Consider the following 22,755-nt stretch of genomic DNA (forward strand, 5'->3'; position numbering starts at 1 on the left):
CTTAACCAATTCCCTTTGGGGCACCAGTGCCAGCAGTGGAAACTCCCTGTAAGAGGAAAGAGGCGAGTCCCACTAGACTTTTCTAGAATAGGAACTTTGAAAGAAGTAGATTTTTATGTGCTTGGCTATTTAAAACTCAGTCATCGCTCATAAAATGTATGAGGGGCTGGGAGAGAGAGCTGATCCATTAAAAGTGCTCACTGCTCTCTCAGAAGACCAGGGTTCTGTTCCCAGGACCCAAGTCAGGCAGCTGCAACTACAGCTTCATGGGGTCCAGTGCCTTCTTCAGACTCCACAGCCACGCACACACACACATAAATAAATGATTGGATGAGTAAGTAAATGTAAGTAATGTTTTGTCTCCATGAGCCTGCTGGGCAGTACCTGGGCCTCATCACCTAGTCCTAGCCACGTCACTCTCAAAAAGGACACAACACTGAGATCTGTGAAAAAGGATCTGTAGTACCTAAGTAAAAGTCAGCTTTGTTATAACAAAAATACACCTTGCATCCTCTCCTGGAACAAAGAAAAATAATTAGTAAAGTGCTTTATTGTCATTTAGCTGTTCTATTGGGAGCTTTTTGCACACTTTTTTTGGTGAGTAGGCGATTTCAAAGAACTTTTGGATATTGATCTCTGCACCTATTTTGAATTGTCTGTTCTTAATTTATGTTGTGTTTTGTACAGTCCAAATGTTCACCAAAGATACACTTACTGTGACTACTTGTTAGGAATTAAAAATAACAGTAGCATTCCAAGATGGCTGTCTCTGGGTGTAGTGGAAGCTCTCAAGCAGCCGAGTGAAATCCTCTGAAGGAGAGCAAAGGCAGCCCCCAGCAGACGCCCCTCCACGCTCAACCTCCCGAACTCCACGGTTCTATTGACCTGGGATTGCCTTCATAAAGACTTCCACAGGCGGTGAAAGCAGGCTTTCGGGATTGTTCTCTTCGGGCATTTTGGAATGATAGAATAGAGTATTTTCTTTCGTGAGTGTTCCCTAAAGGGAAGTAAATGTTACAGCTTTGCCAGTCCTTGACTTGAATAAAGTGTATGGCTGTGAGCAGTCGGTCACTTTTTCTGTCCCATTTCCCACCCATGGTTTCTCATTACAAACAAACAAAGCACAAAGAAACTTTCCCTAGTTTCATAGGCTTAGAGACACGAAGTTTATCCACTTTGAGAGCTTCCAGTACTCAATAAATAAGTGTTTACTACATATGAAGAGCCTAGAGGAGCATCCAATGTGAAACAGCTGTCTCTATCTGTCACTCTATATAATCTTAACAAGATCCTTTAATCTCCGTTTATCTGGTGCTTTCCCAGGTATACGGGTGGACCTTGAAGAATACATAATGTGCATCCCATTGTCCGGTCCTGATGATGGCACTTAGGAGAAATTAAATTGAAGGTGGCACTCAGGAAGCCTTAGACATCATCCTTTTCATCGTATAGTCATGAGAGCATGCAGTGATGTTGAAAATTAAACATCGCCCGAGAATTCTCACATAAGCTTTTGCTCCCCTGGTGCGGCAGCCACCAGGATGGCCCTGTTAACAGTGTGAACTAGGCATTCTTCTAAGACTCAGAGAGGACGTGCATTCGGACACTTTGGGTGTTTGTCAGTTCAGTTACCCTGTCAACCTGTTGAATCCGTGTACACTTTAAACCCAGTTGCTCCAGTGTTCTTTAAGTAGCCGTCAGAGTACTGGCTTCCCTGGCTCGATCCCTACATGTTTGCGGTGGCTTCGACTCCTGGTTCTGGCCCCGCTTCTCCTCTTCCCCGTTGGTCTGCTGTCTCCCCTGCCTACTCAGAGCCCTGTAACTGGCCCAGAGCTGATTTCTTGCCAGGGTTCAAGGTGGCCAGACCCTCCTCCAACTTCTGTCCTAAACCTTACCAACCTGGGAAACACTCGGTCACATTTCCAGAATTGGCCTTCCTTTCCCATTCCTATTTCTTGTTAAACGCTCTAGTAAAGAGTCACTTTATCCCCCCCTCCTGAATATCTCACAGTCCATGCATCAGCGTGTGCTTAAGCTTGTCTCAAGAGCAATCATCTTCTAGTACTTATAAAAAAAAGAAACAATGACCAGCCTTTGATCCCAGCAGTCAGGAGGAAGGGCAGGTATGGTATGGATGAGCCCAGTCTGGTCTACACAGTGAGTTCTTGGACAGTCCAAGCTATGACCCTGCCTCAAAAATAAGTAAATAATAAATACATGTATGGTTGTGCGGGGGAGGGCATTATATAGGAATAATTATCTAAAAATAAAATTCTGAAAGTGAGTCTCTTTCCTGCATCTGTTTAAGGGTGTATGCCTGCACAAAGCATAAGAGTGTGGTTGGAAAACTTGACTCGTAAGAAGAGCAACAGTCGGTTCCTACAGAACCCCGGAGAAAACGATAGGCAGATTGTCAGGAGGTTTGAATGTGTGCGTGTATGTCTATTCTGGGGGCCACTTCTAAAGTTAGTTTGCGGTTTCCAGTGAACACACATATAAATGTCTCCAGCATTAGAGGGCACTTGATGCCTCCTTCTAGACCACCAAAACAGGGGCTGCCGAATATCTTAGTGCTGGTCCGCCTTGTTCCGAGGAGATCTCTGCTTGAGTTCTGTGGATGATGCTGAGATCCAGCACCCACTAATGTCTCTGTTCCATTCTCAGTGATTCTGTTCAGTGGTACCCATGTCGTCTGCTTACTTTCCAAGCTCTGTTGTTTTCCATGATTCCTTAGTCAGTATCAGCCTCTGTATTCTCTAGTTTGGATTGTGATTACCATGTATCGGGTATTGTACTTAAAGTCCCGTGTCCTGCCCAGAGTCCTTTGCTCTAGAATGTAGTGTTTAGATGCCATAAGTACGGCAGACTTCTGCCTTCCAACAAACTGAACAGTGTACTTCAATGAGTTGTTTTGAGTTTTCCTTGCCAGTGTTCTGTACGTCACATTAGTATTTCCACACCAATTTTAGTGGATCTCTGTTCTTTGTCATGGCTACTTTCATCCATTATATCATCGTGATTACTGCTTATTTGTGCCTAGCTTTGCACTCTGATCTTCAGGCAAGCTTTATTTGTTATGTCATAAACAATTTACTTAATAAAATCACTTTTGGTGATGTTCAGATAGAGGATGCCTTGGGAAGAGACTCAGGTACTGCTAGGTTACACAACTCCTGCAAACTGAGGTGAGTCTTCCATCAACAGAAAGTTACCATGCCTTCACCAGGCATGACTGTTGTGTTTGGAAGAGTGGACAGCGTGTTGTGACTGTGTAATGGGACCACTCTCCATATCCCCCTGCTTTAAATTCACCAGTCATGAAAGGGAAGCATGCACTAGCTTGGTGTTTGATCTTTACCACATACGTTGGACGTCACAACCAATTGCTTTCAGGATTTTCTTTGAAATAACATAAAGGTTCCTATGTGCCATATTTCATAAGGATCACATGATAAGGTCAAGAAACACAAATTCCAAGGCAGAATTTATATGCCCAGTTCACATATGACAGTAATACTATATAACCATATGTTGAATATAATATACTGTATGTAAATGCTATTCTTGAAAGCAAGCCAATCAATAAAGCCTAAAATAAATAATGCTGTCATAGCACATTTCAGATAGGCTGGAAATGGGATAGATGGACTCCATGGCAAGAACATCTCTATAAAAAATGGCACTCAAAGGACATTAAAACAGAATAAAGCAATAGTGAAATCGAAGAAAAATTGGATATTGAAAAGCCCATTTTTAAAGCCTGTTATGTTATATGCCAACATACAGCAGTCACTTCTTTAAAGAGCTATCTAAATAAATAAAAAAAAAACCTGTAGATTTCCAATCCTTTAAAAGAAAGTTCTTTGGCATTACCAGTATCTAAAACATATTCTTAAAGGATATGCAATGCTAAAGAGAAAAAGATTGAAATGCATAATATAAAATGGAAAAATGTTCCAGTGGAAAGAGTCAGAAGCTACAGTCTTAGCTAGCGAAAGGCTGACAAACTATCATCACGGGAAAATGGGTTTGGGGAAGGCTACTGGCGGCAACTTCAAAAGCCTTGCCATAAAACGTGATTTTGAAACAGATCAGATTAACCCTGAGCAGTCGTATCTGCTACACCTATTGAACATGTAGGAGCCTCGTTTTTCGCTGACAAGCTTGCCACTTTTCCCCTTTGTTTCCCTTTGTGTGTGAGGTAGGATCCAGCCGTCAGCATCCAGTCTTTACCTTCGCACAGGCGCTGAGACCTAAAATTTGAAGTTATTTTGGTCTGTTTCCAGTATTACCATCCACCCCTCATATACTTAATTTATCTTTTTTGATACTCACACACACACACACACACACACACCATATACTTGCAAATAAAGGAAATAATGATTGCATACAACAGTGTAAACCATGCTTTGATCTTAATTGTCCACCCAGATTCATGGACCAAACCGAGGTGCTTGTGGTTTGACCGATGCTTTTTTGTTTTGTTTTTTTCACTTTTGTCACTTAGATCCTGGGAAGACTCTGCCGGAAGCCCTTGACTATAACACTGTGTGGTTGCAGACGGTGCCTGGAGAAACAGACTGCAAAAGCGGGATCCCTGCTTCGCTTCTTACGCTACAGATTAAGGACTTCCTTAATGGGCCAGGTACGGTCTCTCCTGTGCGAAGATGGCCGCACGCGTGTCCGGTCTGTCAGTAAGTTTGACTCTTACCAGGCAAGGAATAGTTGGCTTGCTTTCCAGAAGCGCACTCTGTTTAGCCTGCCCTCCCTGAAGATCCGGAAGCGGGTGTGAATTTGCGTGAGGTGCTGTGTGTGCCCTTACTGACAGGAGGGTCCTGCCCAGCAAGGCCTAGTTGCCTGGAAGCTGAAACCTTGTGTTTTACTGTTGTTTCTTCTCTTAATCTTAATTAAGAGAAGCTGATCTTAATTAACTCCTTTCTCTTAATGTGCCCCTGAAGGAACTGATGTGACTTTGTGTTCTTTGGTTTTCTTACTGCATATGAAGAAGATAATACAGATGATAGATGAGTTTCGTGCTTCCATATGTAAGGGAACACGCATAGATGAGTACATTTACTTCAGATGCATAGAGAAGGGTTTTCAGAGACAGTAAGTACTTGGTTTTAGATAGCTTAATGTCAAAACTGCACATACTTGTGAAGAGCCAAGGAGTAGCTACTGCTACTCCCCTTATTCTGTGAATAAGGAGGCTAAGACCAAAACATGAAGGAAATTAGCTGATGTCGCGAGGATAGGTGAGCTGTTCACACAGCCGGTCTCTGTGACTCTGAGGAGCCGCTCTTCATTGGACGATGCTGATGAGCATGGCTAGGACAGAGGCTAGGTCCCTTCTCTGTCTCCTCCTCTACAGACTTCCTCTTACCCTCATTCCCCCATCCTGTTCCCACCTCCTGGTGGGATCCATTCTCCTGTCCTGTTCTCACCTCCTGGTGGGATCCATTCTCCTGTCCTGTTCTCACCTCCTGGTGGGATCTTCACTATTTGTTTACTAGAACTGACTGTATTTGGTTTCATGTCTGTTATATTTAAAGGACTTCAGAATGTATTAGTATTCGAAGGAATATTGGTTTCTTCATGGGAAATTTAAAGCAGGGACATTAGACTGTCTCAGAATCTCCAGTGACAACTAAAAGACGGGCGTCTTGGGAGTTTTGAAGAGAGACGCTGTCCCTGTGTGGACCATGGTGACTGTGTGTGCTGTGGCCTGTCAGTCATTTCTGCATAATGCTGGCTAGGGAAGAAGGCCAGTCTGGCCTAGCGGTGGTGGTGCTCACCTTTAACCCAAGCATTTAGGAGGCAGAGGCAGGCAGACCTCTGAGTTCGAGACCAGCCTAGTCTACAAAGGGAGTTCCAGGACAGCCAGGGCTACACAGAGAAACCCTTGGGGGTTGGGGTCCTGATGCCTGAGTAGACCTGTGACTGCCCGTGCTGGTCCTCACTGCCCTGGTTCTGCAGCGTGTCTCCAGTGCTCGTGAGACCACCTGATTCTATTAATGGTAAATACACATGTGATCTCAGGAAATGACAGCAAAGGGGTGAGAGAGCAGGTAGATGGAGGAGAGGTGTCCTACGTCCTAGTCAACAAGGGATATTGGATAGCATTGAATCAGAACACAGTCACTTGTAGGGGAACATATCAATTTCTGTCTAAGGAGAGAGAGAGCATCTGTCACTGAACCCACTATGTATGCTTCCCTTCCTCCATCAACTGCAGGGCACCCAGCTGCAGGGCTGGTCTCTCTCCTGTGAGACTGCAGGGCGTCCCAGCTGCAGGGCTGGTCTCTCTCCTATGAGACTGCAGGGCTGGTCTCTCTCCTATAGACTGCAGGGCTGGTCTCTCTCCTATAGACTGCAGGGCTGGTCTCTCTCCTATAGATTGCAGGGCTGGTCTCTCTCCTATGAGACTGCAGGATTGGTCTCTCTCCTATAGACTGCAGGGTGTCCCGGCTGCAGGACTGGTCTCTCTCCTATGAGACTGCAGGGCGTCCCAGCTGCAGGACTGGTCTCTCTCCTATGAGACTGCAGGGCGTCCCGGCTGCAGGGCTGGTCTCTCTCCTATGAGACTGCAGGGCGTCCCGGCTGCAGGGCTGGTCTCTCTCCTATGAGACTGCAGGGCTGGTCTCTCTCCTATGAGACTGCAGGGCGTCCCGGCTGCAGGACTGGTCTCTCTCCTATGAGACTGCAGGGCTGGTCTCTCTCCTATAGACTGCAGGGCTGGTCTCTCTCCTATAGACTGCAGGGCTGGTCTCTCTCCTATGAGACTGCAGGGCTGGTCTCTCTCCTATGAGACTGCAGGGTGTCCTGGCTGCAGGGCTGGTCTCTCTCCTATGAGACTGCAGGGCTGGTCTCTCTCCTATGAGACTGCAGGACTGGTCTCTCTCCTATAGACTGCAGGGCTGGTCTCTCTCCTATAGACTGCAGGGCTGGTCTCTCTCCTATAGACTGCAGGGCTGGTCTCTCTCCTATAGACTGCAGGGCTGGTCTCTCTCCTATAGACTGCAGGGCTGGTCTCTCTCCTATGAGACTGCAGGGCTGGTCTCTCTCCTATAGACTGCAGGGCTGGTCTCTCTCCTATAGACTGCAGGGCTGGTCTCTCTCCTATAGACTGCAGGACTGGTCTCTCTCCTATAGACTGCAGGACTGGTCTCTCTCCTATAGACTGCAGGGCTGGTCTCTCTCCTATGAGACTGCAGGGCTGGTCTCTCTCCTATGAGACTGCAGGGCTGGTCTCTCTCCTATGAGACTGCAGGGCTGTTAGAACAGAGGGGAGCTGCTGGAGAAGAAGCAGGAGTTACTTCTTACTTTGCATCTAGGCTTAGGTTTTCTCTCGGGAACTAGTCTTTGTCCCACCAGCCAGCTCCCAAACAACGACATGGAGACGTATTATTAATTATGAAAGCTTGGCCTTAGCGTAGACTTGTCCAGCTAGCTCCTGTAACTTAACTTAACTCGTATATTTATTAATCTACCACATGCCATTACCTTTCTTTCATCTTGACCTCCTGTTTCCCATCTGTGTCTCCTGGCTTCTCTACCCGGAAGTCCCGCCCATACCTACTGCCTGTCTATTGGCTGTTCAGCTTTTTATTAAACCAATCACAGCAAATACATCTTCACACAGTGTGTGGATATACCACAACAAGATGCTGTTTCCATTGGGTTGCTGGGAATTGAACTCAGGACCTCTGGAAGAACAGCCAGTGCTCTTAACCTCTGAGCCGTCTCTCCAGCCCTGACGCTGTTTCCACTTGGATAGGTGGTTATCTTAACAGTTCAGATTATTGATTTGATTTGACAGGTGGGGTCTTTGCATCAATTGTAGATTGAGCGTTGTATTTATAAAACAGATACATTTATTTGAAGAGAAATGCCAGTGTATGAGTGAATAATTACTTGTTCATAATTCTAACATTTGATATGACAACATAGTAAAAACATAAACATGATGAGTGGTTTTAAAGCATTTATAATTGTGTTTTTCCTAAGGTACTTTTAAAATTGTGAAATAGATATACATCGTTTCTGATTTTATAGTTAAAATAGTAGTGATAATGTGTTTAGAAATTCAAACTTTTTTTTTGTTTTTTGGAGATAGGGTTTCTCTGTGGCTTTGGAGGCTGTCCTGGAACTTGCTCTGTAGACTAGGCTGGTATCAAATTCACAGAGATCCTCTTGCCTCTTCATCCTGAGTCCTAGGATTAAAGGTCTGCACCACCACCATCCCACCAAACTTTTTTTTGTGTGTTTTTTGTTGTTGCTGTTGTTGTTGGTTTTTTTTTTTTTTTTTTTTGGTTTTTCGAGACAGAGTTTCTCTGTATTGTTTTGGATCCTGTGCTGGAACTTGCTCTGTAGACCAGGCTGGGCTCGAACTCACAGAGATCTGCCTGCCTCTGCCTCCCGAGTGCTGGGATTAAAGGCGAGTGCCACCACCAAATCCCGGCTCCCACCAAACTTTTAAGATACTGAATTGACGTAATTACTCTTCTGTTATTTCTTGAATTTGCACCTGATGCGTCTCTGCATATGGTGTTTTAGTGGATGTGTTGCCAAAGTCTGTTTTTACTACACTCCATGTGAAGTGAATGCTACTAGACTAGACATTGTAGTGATCGTTGCAAAGTGTTTTTTGTTGTGTTTCATTTTTACATTTATTTGTGTACCTGTGTGTGCCCCATGGTGTCTGGTGACACCGCCCGCTAGCGCACACACACACACACACACACACAAGCACACAGAGTCACCAGGGGTTGGTTTTGGTCTTAGTGACAGAGCTAAAGTCGTCAAGCTTGGCCGGTAAGTGGCTTTGCTGTCCCTTGCGTCATTGTGCTGGCCTGGGGAGATTTTATGTGCCTGGCTAAAATTCCTTTTAGACTTCTGTGTAAGCACACATTGTTTCCCACCAGAAGTGATAGTTTTCCCAAAGGCACCAATCACCGCTGAGCCAAGCTAGACATCTGTGCTAGAGGAGAGAGTGGCCCAAAGGTAGAGGAGCAGGCGTTACAATGCTTATCTTATTGTGGAAAACATAGCATGGTTGACATTCTCTAAACCCTAAGGCAATTTTATGAAAACTATGTTTATTTATTTATTTTGTATTAAGAGAATGTTGCTTGGAATAGTCTGTCAGTTCTGTACGTGCCTTCTAAAACACTAGCCTAACAACAGAACTGCTTAAAATTTACTCAGACAAACTCTTCCTTGCAGAAAACAGTGTCAGTTCCAGCACATTGTAGGTAGAGTCCAACGAGCTATTCCGTTCTCCCTACTGTCTTGCCAGATCATCCCATTAGATTTTAGAGTTCACAAAAGCTGTAGCAAGTGTAGCGTTAACTAAAAGGGACACACAAGGCACATTAAAAATCTTTTCACACATAAAAAACATACTGTGTTGTACTTATTAGCAACTCAATAAAAATTATGGGTTTTTTGTTTGTTTTGCTGTTGTTAGGTAGTGGACTTCTAAGAGGACTGTTGTTTGTGCTAGGACTAGGTAACAACTACAGTTCACAATGTTCTCCATGACCATTTCTTTACTCTGAAAGAAGCATAACACAAAGTATCACAAACAATACTTCTAATTTTATTGGCAACATCATTGCTGGCATTAAAACCTTTTTGTTGTTTTTGATTTTAGAATCTGTGTGCTCATCAGTCATTACCAAAGAATGTCTCCCTGCTACATCTCTAAACTGAGTTTTTTTATTTCCTTCTTTGTTATTTCTCTTGGTTGGGTTTCAGTAACAATAAAAATAAGTCGGGCTCCTGAAATGTCGAGGGAAAACTGTAAGTGCCTACCCTTCAAGTTCCCTCAAAGGACGTGAGCATAGTTGCTCTCTGATTTAGCCTTTGAGATCCATTTTGAGGCTCTGTTTCTCTCAACAAGGTGGCACAGACACTGTCCTTCGGGATATAAGTTGGTAAAAAGGACCCTGAGTTGTTGAGTTTCTCTTTAGTGTGTGTTGGGGGAGGGGTGTTCTTTAAATAGTGCCTGAGGCAGCTGACAGCTCTAACCCCCACATGGAAAGCTCCTCTGAAACCCTCCAGGCCCTGCCTCCTTCCTCAGAGGCAAGCAGTGCCCATTAGCAAGGTCAGTGGCTTGGAGAAACCCACAAAGCAGCAGCTACCACAAACTCTGGAGTGGTATTTCAGCAGGTGAGAGATTAGTTGGAACAAATTGGAACCATTGCAGTTCAGCTGTCCTGGTTTCTTTCAACCTGTTTTTAAAATGTCGTCATTTTAATACACAATCTAAGCCCCGCGGAACCGTCCACAGCAGGTTAATTTAAATCGTATGATGTGTCACTGCCCTCAGCTGACATGAGCTCTATTCCATGTGTGAAGCCATAATAAATCCATTCCCAGCCGAGGAAAATTCCCCGTGAGAAGGTGAACTAATCCAGGCCTCACACTGGCATGCTCGCCCCTGTAATTGAAAGCAGGGCCACCTGTTCCCCGGACGGTTAGCCTACAGAGAGGAAAGTTAGTGTTAGATCAGGTACTTCTTACATTGAAAAGCCACTCAGACTCCTCGCGAGCTCAAATTCAGCTGTGCAGCATTCTCTATGACATCATACAGAAATGCAGGAGTGTGCTCACTGAGCCCCGTTGAGAGTTTTGTTAACCGTGGCCATTCTTCACGTCAAAAGATTTTTTTTCATTTAATCAGGACTGACACGTGAGCAAAACGGGTGAGGACGCAGGCTTTTCTAATTAAGTCGAGGTCATTTGTGAAGACATGTGGCTCCCTGGCATTTTTCTTTTCCACTGATCTTCTGCAGAAGAATTTCTGAACCACTGTCACTTTGGTCATGAGTGACATTTAAATAACAACAAGGAACAAAAGTGCCAACGCAGGAGATCATTCCTGAGTCGTTTCTGGTTTATAATGAAGTAATAATTAGCATACCTCATTCATCATACTGTGGAAGCGATGAGGTCATATCAGACACGGGTTCCGAAGCGGTTCCCTTTCTCTCCGTCTATTCTCCATTGTGTCATAGTTGAAACCGCCGAGGGCAGGCTTAGATTGCATGTTAGAAAGGTTGTGTATCATGTCTATTCATTTCCCATCTAGCTTTCACTCCCTCTCATTCCTATTTAGTTTTGGATTGGTTTCATATCTCTTTCTCTCTCTCTCATTATATATAATTATATATAATCTGATTTCCTTTACTTGTTCATAATACTTTCTTTTTTTTTAATTCTCCCATACATTACATTCTGACCATAATTTCCCCTCCTCTGTTCATCCCAGCCCCTTCCCCATTCCCCCCAAATCCACTCCCCTTTTCCCTTCAGGAAAGAGCAGGCCTCCCAGGGACATCAACCAGACGTGGATTACAAAATGCAGTAAGAAGGCTGGACAAGGCAACTTGGTACGGGAAAAAGGGTCCCAAAAACAGACGAAAGAGTCAGACGCCCCCGCTCCCTCTGTTAAGAGAGTCCCACGAGAACATGTGTCGGGGTGTTGGGTGTAGCATGGTCGACTTAAGAAAGGTGGCCCTCCAAGGTGAAATTTTAAGGCCTGTGTGGCAGTAGGAAGTTCAGCCTCTCTGATGGACTAAGCCCTGAGCAGCCATACAAAGGTGTATGGATGTATTGATTGTTACACAAAGCATTTGCTCATACCAAGGTCCCTGACCTAACTCGCATGTCTTACTGGAGGAGACACTCACTTGCCCCCATGGCTCTAGTCCTTTGTTGTGTGTCATTTGCAATATGCAATGATACAGGAGCCTCAGCTGTGCCTGAGTGTCTTGTGACCAAAGTCATGGGACAGCTGCGATGCCCCTTCATCAGAACGATTCTATAGATCACGAGAAGCAATCCCTGTTTTCCACAAGGATTCTTCAACTTCAGACTACTTCTAGAAAACAGCTGTTCACTCTAATGTCTGCCCCAGATACAGTGACTCTGCTAAATTCCTACAACACACACTAAGCTACACAACCATAACATATGTGCATTGGACTTGCACAGACCCATGCAGGCCCCATGATTGCCTCTAAGTCTCCATGTGTCCCTGGGAGACCTGCTTAGTGGATTCTGTCTGTGGGCTGTGTTCTCCTGATGTCCTTGGTCCCTCTGGCTCCGAGAATACTTTCTCCCCCTCTTCTGCTGGGTTCCCTGAGCTCCGTCCAATGTTTGACTGTGGGTCTCTGTGTCTGTTTCCATCAGCTGCTGGGTGAAGCCTCTCTGATGACAATTGGGCTCAACACCCATCTATGAGAATAGCAGAATATCATTAGGAATCATTAGGTTGACTTTTTTTTCCCAGTTGTGTTTGGTTCTATCCTAGGTCTCTGGGCTGCCCGGCCTCTGACTCCTGGTCCTCCAGGCGGTGTCAGGGGTGGGGTCCCTCTCATGGCAATTGCTCAAGTTGAACCTGTCATTGGTTGGCCACGCTCTCAAGTTCTGACTACCCCTGCATGTCTTGTAGGCAGGACAAATGGGAGGTCCAAGGCTTTGTGACTGAGTTGGTGGCCCAGTATCTACCAGAAGCCTTGCCTGTTACAGAAGAGAGCCCGTTCGGGCCCCATATCCTCTGTCACTAGGAGTCTGTACTGGGGTCACCCATAGATTTGAGGGGGTGCCTCTGCACTTCCTGTCATCCCTCCAGTCCTCTCCCTCCAGCACCCCCACAACCTGATCTCTCCTGTTGCCATCCCAACCCACCCCAAGTCCACTTGCAAAACCTGTTCTGTTTCCCTTCCAGCGAGATCCATGCGCCCCCCTCTGACCCTTGTCTTTCTTACTCAGCCCCTCTGGGTCTGCAGTTTGTACCATGATTATCCTTTCTAGGCCAACAACCAAAAACCATGATCCTGTTTCTGATCTGTCTTCTTGTATGCTGTGGTTTTACTGGTTATAACGATGGTAGGCCTGTGACTTCCCTAGGCATGGGTTTTTCCCATGTCTGTAGTACCAGGCATGAGTTTCCCTCCTGTAGGGAAGATCTCAGATTCAGTCAAGGGCATTTATTGCTCCCACAGACAGTCTCTTGACTTCTGTACCAGTGGGCACATCTTGCTTATACATACGACAGGTCGTTGTTGCAGTCTGTGGAGTCCAGTCCGGGAACGACTACTCAAGTCTCCTCCAGCCGCCCACAGAGCACTTTGTAGCCAAATGAAGCTAGCCTGTGGGGATGGAGCTTTCTGGTTATTCATGACTGAGTTTTCTGTGTCCTGCAACAATAGGGTTTGGTGTCTCTGGATGCACACACTACCTTACTATCTAGTTTATGACTGGCATTCAAGAGCAATGGCAATGGTGTGTCTTGTGTGGGGTGCGTTGGGGTAGCTCATAAGGAGGGTAACCTGTGTGTGGCACTGAGATTTCATTTACTAACCCGTGTCTTCTAGGAACAGCAGTGTTTACCCATGAGACAACCTGTATTCAAACTGCAATTTTTAAAAAGCATGACTTGATTAGCTCATTAACTAGTAACTTGTGTCCTTCACACATCCTTAACGTTGGTTAGTCTACCCCCTGCCCTACGTTTCTCCTATCCCCCCTTCCCTCTCCCTGATAAACCTTTAGTGCTCAGTGTTTTCCTTTCCCAAATCGTTCATATCCCATCCGTTGTACTCCCTGCTTTTATTATAATATTACTTGGTTTGGTCATGCGCTTTTTGGGAGGGCGCTAGTAGGTTATCAGTGAGGAAAGGAGGGGGTACTGGGGCCAGAAGGGTTGAAACAGACAGTGGGGTGATAGCGATGGGGTAGGGATGGTTAACCAGAACTGTGCATGTGTACATGAGAGACAAACTGATTTTAACGGAGCCTTCCACCTTTCTACTTCCGGGAGTCGCTCTCAGTGACAGTTTCTCTTCCATAGACTCAGTAATGCACAGTAGAGGGAATGTGTGCATACAAATCCTCTCTGAAGGGCTGGCAGTGATGCTTGCAGGAGACCTCGCGTCTCTGCTGCTTGGCTCTGCAGCAGGACCCCCAAGGTGGCAGACGCTGCTTTGGGCTGTGAGGTAGTAACCAGCACCAGGGACATAGTACAGGGCAGTTGTTCAGATTTTCTCAGTGCTTCATGGAGCTTAACTCTGTCAGAATCTCTTCCCCTATGGAAGAGGATGAGTGTGGCTGGGACCATGGAGCAGGCTCGGAAGAGAAAGGACACAGGAACCGGCTTCTGGCTTGTGCTTCCCCGGCTCTCTCCCCCTGACCCCAGTCCTGCACACTAACCTCAGTTGTCTCTTTTGTTTGGACACCTTCTGAACGCCCTGCCTCAGTTCCAACTTACTGTCCCGTTCTCAGCCTGCTTCTCCACCTGCCTGAGGAGTGTGTTTCATTATTCAAACACTCACATCAAATCCAGTCGTTTTTACCCCATCAAACACTGGTATCAAATCAAGTCCTCATTTTCACCCTTCCTGGTGGCCATCCCTCCATTCCTGTAGTTCAGATCTCTTCACAGCTTCTAATGCTGAGGGCACTGATCCCGAGTCCTCTAACTCACTCTTCCCTTACTCAAGTCCTTTGAAGTGGTCCTGAGCGGGACTTCTCCTGCGCGGAACTTCTCCTGCTCGGTCCTTCTCCTGACTCTCTGTTTGATAGATTTGTTTTAGCTGTCAGAGTGCTGTAACCTGCTGTCTGGTTACTCTGTGATGTCTGTCATCAAAAAGCAGAGTAAACGCTTAATTCATTCTCCTTATTTATCCATTTCAAAAGAGTGTTGGTTTTCTGTCTCGTCCCAATGATGGCCGTTTTATTACTATTATATGGTATTTTTATTTACATTTATTTTTTCCACTTTATAATTTTTTTATTTTTGAAACAATCTTATTTTACACATCAATCCTCCCATTCCCTCCCACCCCCCATGCCTCCCCCTCCCCCAACCCACCTCCCACCCACTCCCCAAAGATAGTGAGGCCCTGCATGGAGGGGATCATCAAAGTTCGTCACATCATTCGGAGGAGGGCCTAGGCCCTCTTTCGTGTATCTGGGCTGCAATAGTATCCCTCCTTAGGGAATGGGCTCCCAAAGTCCCCTCTAGGGATAAACCCTGGCTCCACTGTCAGAGGTCCCATAGACTGTCCGGGCCTCCTAGCTGGCACCCACATTCAGAGGGCTTGGTTGGTCCAATGCTGGTTCCCCAGCTTTGTAACCGGAATCTCCATGCTCTCACAAGGTCAGGTCAACTGTTTGTTATTTTAAATTTACTCTCTTTAATGATGTTCAAATTGTGACAGCTTTTGACAATAGGAGCCTCTCCTGAGGGTTAGAATCATGTTGCTCACTCCCTTGGGAACCCCTGCTTCCTGTTCTTTTCCCCGTGTGTGGTCTGACGCCCCTCCCTCCCCCACTCCGTCCCAGTCTGTGTTCTCTTTCCTCTGGTCACTCTGATCTCAGTGGCTGTTCCTGTCCCGGGCAGCTTGATAATGTGAATCTCACCGAACTGTAACTGACTTCAAGACAGCGTTAGGCTCCCTCCAGGTCTAGCCCTGAGGATGAACATCTGTCTCTGTGGAGAACAGCAGGACAAACAGAAGACACAGGCACCGAAGAAGCTGCCGAGATTATTGGAACACGTGATCTATTTAGCCCCTTATTGGTTTCTTTTCTCGCCGCAGTGGCATCATAGCTGTCACAAAGGACTTGAGGCAGGAGAGGTTCGCCGCGGCTCGTGTTCAGAGCGTGTGGTCTGTCTGGCAGGGCAGGCGTGACAGCAGGAGCAGCTCCTGCCCATGGTGGGGATGGTGATGGAGGCTGTCCGCTCACGTCCCAGTGAGCCGGGAAGCTGAGGAAAGGGTGCTGCAGTCAGCTGACTTTCTCCTTCGCCTTCTTCTCCAGGGCACACCCCAGGCCATGGGGTGGCGTTGCTAACAGGCAGGGCAGTCCTCCAGGCACGCTCCTCTCCCGCCTCCCCCCTCCCGCAGCCGTACATCCTGGGCCTCCAATCAGACTGGCTGTCAGAACTAACAACCAGGCCTTCCTGTAGGCTTCCCTGAGGAGAGAGGCTCACTGCATGAGTTTAGACCCTTACGCTCATGTCAGAAAACCAATGCAATCACCTTCTAACCGTAACTTCTATGTGGAGGTTTGAGGTAGCTCCAGGAAGCAAATAAAAAGACAGTGCTTGATCATAAAAGTAGACAGCTAAGTAAATAATTACAGTCATAGTGCCAGCTTGCAATGAACACACCAACAGTGCTGCTGGCTGATTCATTTTGAGGTCACCAGGCTGTGGCAGCAGCAGGAAGGACAGAACACACCGGTTCACGCACTGGACTGCCCCTGACTATACTGCGGCTACTGCAGACACGACGCGTCCTGCTTTCGGTGAGCACATGCTGACCGCGCCGCCTCCAGCAGCGTTCTAGCTTCTGGGTCCCAGTCCCCCGACTGCACAGTCTCCGTCGCCCACCATCATCAGCAATACAGGTATTTGAACCATGCCACAAAAATCAGAAGTGAATTATTGAGTGACAGAAAATGCACATGGCCCAGTAATAAGGGGAAAGTGCATTATAGCTGAGTAATAAAAAGGCTTTATTGAGATTATGCAGGAAGTCGAGCTAGATGTTGCATTTGCTAGTCTCGTGCCGTGCGCTCGTGCTCCCTCGTGGCGGGCTAGGGGCTCTGCTGCCCCCGTCTGTGCAGCCACCCACGCGTGCGCTGCCTCCTGCTGAGCTTTGCTTGTCTAGAATAAAACAGTATCTCCTACAAACACATTCCGAAGGAAGAAACATTTGACAAAGAGCTCTCCCTCGTAGATGTTATGATTTGAATATAACAAGCCATATTGAACCCATTGGGGTTTTGGTAAGAGATTTCATAATACATCATAAATGTAAGTAATATGATGACTAATGGGGCAAGTCAAGTTGGAACACTTTAAATGAGAAAATAGCTGGAGCTGTTCTCAGGGCGCTTCTCCAGTTGGTGCGCGGTCCCCCACGAGGTGTGCATTACCATAAGCTGCGGAGAATCACCCTGGGGTTTGACCCCCACTCTCTTCTCATTGCAGCTGCAGTGTGACTCTGCCCGCTCTGCTAAGTCACCTCGCAGGGCGAGGGAGGCACGAAGTGACAGCCACTTATTTGCTGCTCTACTCTCCTTTTAGCTCAATAGCCCGTCCGTCACTCTGCTTCCTGGTAGCCGGTCAGAGCTTTTGGAAGGGTAATTAGGGTCTAATAATTGACAGCCGTGGGTTTATTTGGTGACTTAAAGATACAAAATACGTTCCAGGCTTGGTGAGAAACTTGATCTGTCTGACATGATGACTCAGCTGGGACATCCTATTACTATATTTTCCGAAAATCTAAACTTTGAAAATAGTCCACTTATTACAGTTGAGCAAGGATTATGAAAAAATTCAACACTCTCAAGTCCAAGAATCTGATGGTAATTGGGGAAAAGATCACATTAACCGTCTGCGCTGATGCCTGCTATGTTTATGGTTCTTATGCAGTTACCGTGTGTAATCCCCCACAGTGTCCCCATTGAAAACATTTCTGAGTCTGTCTTTCATTTTTTTTTGATGAGGTGACCATATTTTATCACTTTGAATAGCAAAAGTGGATGCCCAATTTTTATTTTTATTTTCCTGTTTAAACATAGCACACTATTTCATATAATTTTCCCATTTCTAAAAATAATTCTCCTTGCCCTTATGAAATTGAAAATACTCAACATGAAGGCACTAGTTTTCACACACACAGATACACACACGCGTGTGCGCGCGTGCACACCTGGCTAGCGTAAGGATGTGAAAGTCTACTGACACTTGGTAGTAAATCTATCAGCACAAACTTATTGAATGAGCAGGCATGACAGTTGCCATGTCAATGGAAAAATTCAGACACACTGCTGAATTTCATGTTGCTTTATGGCCCTGTACATGCTGGTGTGTGGTTCCAGGTTCTCGGTAGAGCTGTCAGTCAGGGAGGAATGCTACCTTGTAAAATGGTGCCCCTCACCTCACCTCTTTCCTGAAGATGGGGATTTCTGTTCCGCCTGGTCCCACAGCCATTTAACCCCAAATAAACCCACAGAGACTTATATTAATTATCAAACGGTTTGGCCCATAGCTCAGGCTTCTTATTGGATAGCTCTCTCTTAATTATTATTTCTATTAATCTAAGTATCTCCATATGGTCTGATCTTACCGGAAAAGGATTCAGACCTGTTACTCCTTCCTCGGCTACATGGCGTCTCCTCCGGTGACTTCCCGCATTCTCCTCTTCTGGTAGCCCCACCTATACTTCCTGCCTGGCTACTGGCCAATCAGCATTTATTCATCAACCAATAAGAGAAACATATATACAGAAGGACATCCCCCATCACCTACGTGTCCAACTCACCCAAAGGGGGCTTCCCATTAGTGTTGTCTACATGTATCAGGTGGCTCTACAGTCTCCCCATGGGGAGCAAAGACAAGGAACTCTGGTGGCCGGAGGGCATCTTGCACTGAGATTGCACGGTGTACAGGCATGCATTTTTTAAATGAATGATTTTAGTGTTTTAGTGCCACCCTGTTTCTTCTGGAAAACTAGCATTACAATTATCTCATGCTATGTGTAGTTCTCTAGAATTTCAAGCTTCCTAAGAACTTTCGTTAGTTGCTGTTCAGCGACTGAGAGGATTTACAAGTGATACCAAGTTTGTCATCATCCAGATGTTGGCGCACTCTGGGGATCCGCCCATCTCCATCTTTAGGGGTGAGGTTGTGGGCACACACAGTCATGCCAGCTTTGTATGCTAGGTTTCCACATGTGACAGTCATGTCATCTGCACACAAACCTTGTCTTTCTTTTTCCCTGTAGTCTGCATACCTTTTCTTTTTCTCCCCTTATTTTGCCTGTGATTTGCAGTATGATGCTGTGAGTAATGAGATGAACATAACATCCTTACTAAGTTCCTGATCTCATGGAGAAAGCATTTCTTCTTTCATAATTATGATGCTAGCTCTAGACATATTGTATGTGACTCTCTGTTGATATCTTGCTCATGAGTTCTAATATTGAGTAAATATTGGACTTCCCAATATTTTTTCTTCATCAGTTCATCTTTTTTCTCTCTAAGCTATTAATAATGCTGCAGTAGCTAACTTCCAGTTCCTGAATAAACTCTACTTGCTTGTACGTTTTTAAAAATATCTTTTTACATACTGTATGTATGCACGTGTGCTTATGTGTGTGCATGTGGGGGTCAGAGGATAACTTGCAAGAGTCAGGTTTTGCAGGAGGTACCTTTACCCTCTGAGCCATCATGCTGGCCCTGATGGTAGATTCTGGTGTCTCTGTTGCTGAGTTGGTGTGAGTCTTTTACACTGCCATAGGTTTTGCCATCAGGAATGGAGGCTCCATAAAGTCACTTTAGAAGTGGCCTCTCCTGTCTTCTGGAGCACAGGAAAGGAAGGCAGGGAGCACTCAAAGCCCCCTGGGACAAGCACACTATGTGCTTTAAGGCATGTTTAATAACTTTGCCGGCGGGGGGAGTGATGACAAGCTAAAGCCAACTTTCCTAGACCTAGAAGCTTCAGTAGGACCTGCATATGTCATATTGGGTAAACAGTCATTTGGAATCTATATTTTTATCGATACAAATTACAAGAAATGTGAATTTAGCCTCTCATGGACTGTACTTGTGCCCACATAGGTTCAGCTGTTTTTCTGCCTAAGTGGGTGTGTCATTTGGAATTGGCAGTGATGTGGAGACCTCCTAAAGAGAGCCTTCTTCTAAAGTCACTGCAGTTGTCCCTTGTGTCTGTAGTGTGGGCGGCCCCCAGTCCTGGTTACCTGTTGTCCAGCTGTAGGCCCACATGTTTCTTCCCGCCTTTTCCAGACTTCACGTCTCTAACTTTCCCTTCATTTCTTCCATGGGCCCTTCCAAAGCACATATGGTCGCTTCACCCATACTACATGCTCTCCATATCCAACCTGGCCCCTTGACAATAACTATATGGAGTAGAGCAGTACCTGTACTCAGTAGCCAGGGGTGGAACTCTTGGGAGGGAAGCTCATGACTCTAGGAATTCTGCCTGCCACAGAACCAGATTAGCATGTTCTGGAATGTTCCAGTACAAAGAGAGCCCACACATGTTTCATGCTGTTTGAGGCCTGGTGCAGTGTACTGAGGATGAACAGTGTGTAGTTAGAGTCTTCTTAACCAGCAGGATGTAAGCTCCCTTAAAGACAAGTATGCAGACATAGAACCCCAAGGAAGAACACGGGCTTCACCTTGTGGGTGAACTTCTTGGTGTGACCACTAGAGATTGCAGACACCACAGAGACACTTTATACACAGGAGCAAATGTCTAGGGCTCTGACAGTAAGGGTCAGGAGAAGCGGAGTCATAGCTACAACTTGAAGGAAGGGCGTTCTCTTCTATAGCAAGGTTGGCTTTTCATGTCATACGTGAATAGGAGTCAGCAAAGAGTTGTCTGCAGAGGTAAATGTCATGATCTGTGCAGCTTGAGTCCTAGAACCCTGGCTATTGGAGGAGAAGGAGTTATGAAAGTACAGACACATACAGTCCAGCTGGGATTACCTGGGGTTCTGCTGTCACCCATGTTGGTTGGGTATGGTGTGGAAGGGGCTGGTCAGCTCTATCTGCAGGCAGGCGGTGTCAGCGTGTAAACATGCGGGAGGAGGGTGGTGCAGTCGTTAGTGTTTGCACACGCTGATCAAACTTGACCAGTTTGTCGCTCACCACTCTTCAGCCTGGCCCTCACGTGGAAACTTCCTGGCTAATGTCCCATGGGTGTGAGGCCTTAGAGCCCTCGACATGGCCATGCCCATGTCAACAGTGCACATTAACTCAGGACCCCACTCACCCAGGTCTTCCTTTGCTTCCTCTAGGTGGAAATTGCTCTGTGGTGCTGGGTGAAAGGAAATGCCTAGGCAGAGAAATCAGTCTTTAGGCTTTATAATAGATGAGCAACATCAAAGACAATGGGAAAGAAAATGAGGAGTGGTGGGCGTGCTGGAGGGGAGAGGATTGGAGTCAAGCAGTGTTTTAGAAGTAAAATTGGCAGAACGTCTTTGGTAGTTTGATTGGGAGCGAGGAAAGAGAGAATAGAATGAGGAGCTAAAGGTTGGAGGTCTGGTCTGAACCACGCAATTGGCTGGTGGTGGAGCCGTTAGCTAGCGTAGATGTCGGTGTCGCAGAGTGGAGCTCGTGAACTATTCTGGAGGAACTGATTGAGCCTTTGTCAGTTCAGCTAAAAGAACCTACAGGCTTTTAGATCGTTCGTTTTTTTTCTTTCACCTCCATTCTGTCTCAATGCAAACAAAGGTGGCCTAGAAACAACTTGAGAGCCGAGTCTCAAAAGACAAAAGTCAGGCAAGTAGCCAGAGTCACAAATAAGTTTTGCGTGTGTTCCTGGGAACACAGTGGGAGCTGAGAGATGGGGCTCATCTGAAGGTAGCGGTTGGCAACTCTCAGGTCTGCAGTCAGGGAAAAGTGGATCCCTCAATGAGTACTTTTAAAGTTTCTTGGTATTAAGCCAGGGGATGGGGAGGGAGGGTGAGGAGCACATAGCTTACCAACTCCAGTCTCATTTGGTCTCACTATTGTGATCATCTGATTCTCATTGTGATAAAAAGTCCGTGTTACTTTCTATGAGGCCACAGAATCTGGAGGCCCCTATAAAGGGCTGTGTAAAGGTAAACTTGTGGGCCATCTGAACTGTTTTCCCCACAATATTTATCCTCCTACTCTGCTACTTTCTGTAGAATCCCAAATAATGCATATGTCAGCAGCATACGTTTCCGGCTGACTCAGTATCTACAGTATACAGAGTGAAGTGGACCCCTGACTCACACAAGACACAAAGATTAGTTCACAGACGATCATAGGCCTAAACCTTGTGAAAAGAATCATGGGTGGGGGGACAGGACTGGAGAGATGGCTCAGTGGTTAAGAGCACTGACTGCTCTTTCAGAGGACCTGGGTTCAATTCCAAGCACCCACATGGCAGCTCACAACTGTCTGTAATTCCAGTTCCAGAATACCTGACATTCATGGAAAAGCCCCAATGCATATAAAATAAAAATTAGTAGAAAAAATCATGGGCATAAACTTTTGTGATATTAAGTTAAACAGTATAAGCAAAATAATGGATATGTTGGGTCTCACAAAAATTAATATATTCGGTGTTGAAAAGCTGAAAATACTGTGCTAAACGTTGGTTAACATAAAGTGAGAAACAGGAATTAAATATTTACAAACATGTATCTTATGATAGGAACTTTACAACCCCTGCATGTTAAAAAAAAATGCAGTTAAAAGTGAGCAGATATGGGAGCTGGGGAGATTGCTCAAAGGGGAAACCAATTATTGCACAAATATGGGGACCTGCATTTGAGTCCCCAGAGCTCCCATGAAGCCCTGTGAAGCAGCACGTGATCTCATGCTCCTCCAGCACCAGGCGGTGGGGCCAGCAAAGGGCAGTCTGTGTGAGCTGTGGGCCAGCTTGACGTCTGCAGCAGCAGTGAGACTGCTCAGAACAAGGTGAAAACCAGGAGCAGGCATCTGAGCTTGTCCTCTGACCTCCTAACTTCTGCCACGGCGTGCCTACCCCCCCCATACACAATGAGCAGAGTTTAAATACATGTTTTTCAAGCATTTATACGAAATGGACAAGAGGTATATGAGAAAGCATTCAACAAATTAGTCATTAGGGAAATCAAACCAAGGCCAATCAGAACTAACATGGCTGTACCTCAAAAGCATGTTGATTTTTTTAAAAAATGGAAACAAGGTGCA

General features: G+C 45.9%; 1 protein-coding gene across 3 annotated transcripts in view; it reads left to right on the forward strand.

The window, feature by feature from the left end:
* Positions 1–22,755, forward strand: part of Vps13b (vacuolar protein sorting 13 homolog B) — a 431,910-nt gene that overhangs the window by 270,044 nt on the left and 139,111 nt on the right. For all 3 annotated transcript variants that reach the window (XM_040730365.1, XM_040730363.1, XM_040730364.1), the window contains exon 34: positions 4,511–4,648. In XM_040730365.1, coding sequence (XP_040586299.1) covers positions 4,511–4,648 — 138 coding nt within the window. The remainder of the gene's footprint in view (positions 1–4,510; positions 4,649–22,755) is intronic.

This window comes from Mesocricetus auratus, unplaced genomic scaffold, assembly GCF_017639785.1.
Source record: "Mesocricetus auratus isolate SY011 unplaced genomic scaffold, BCM_Maur_2.0 Super-Scaffold_100023, whole genome shotgun sequence".
Classification (NCBI taxonomy): domain Eukaryota; kingdom Metazoa; phylum Chordata; class Mammalia; order Rodentia; family Cricetidae; genus Mesocricetus; species Mesocricetus auratus.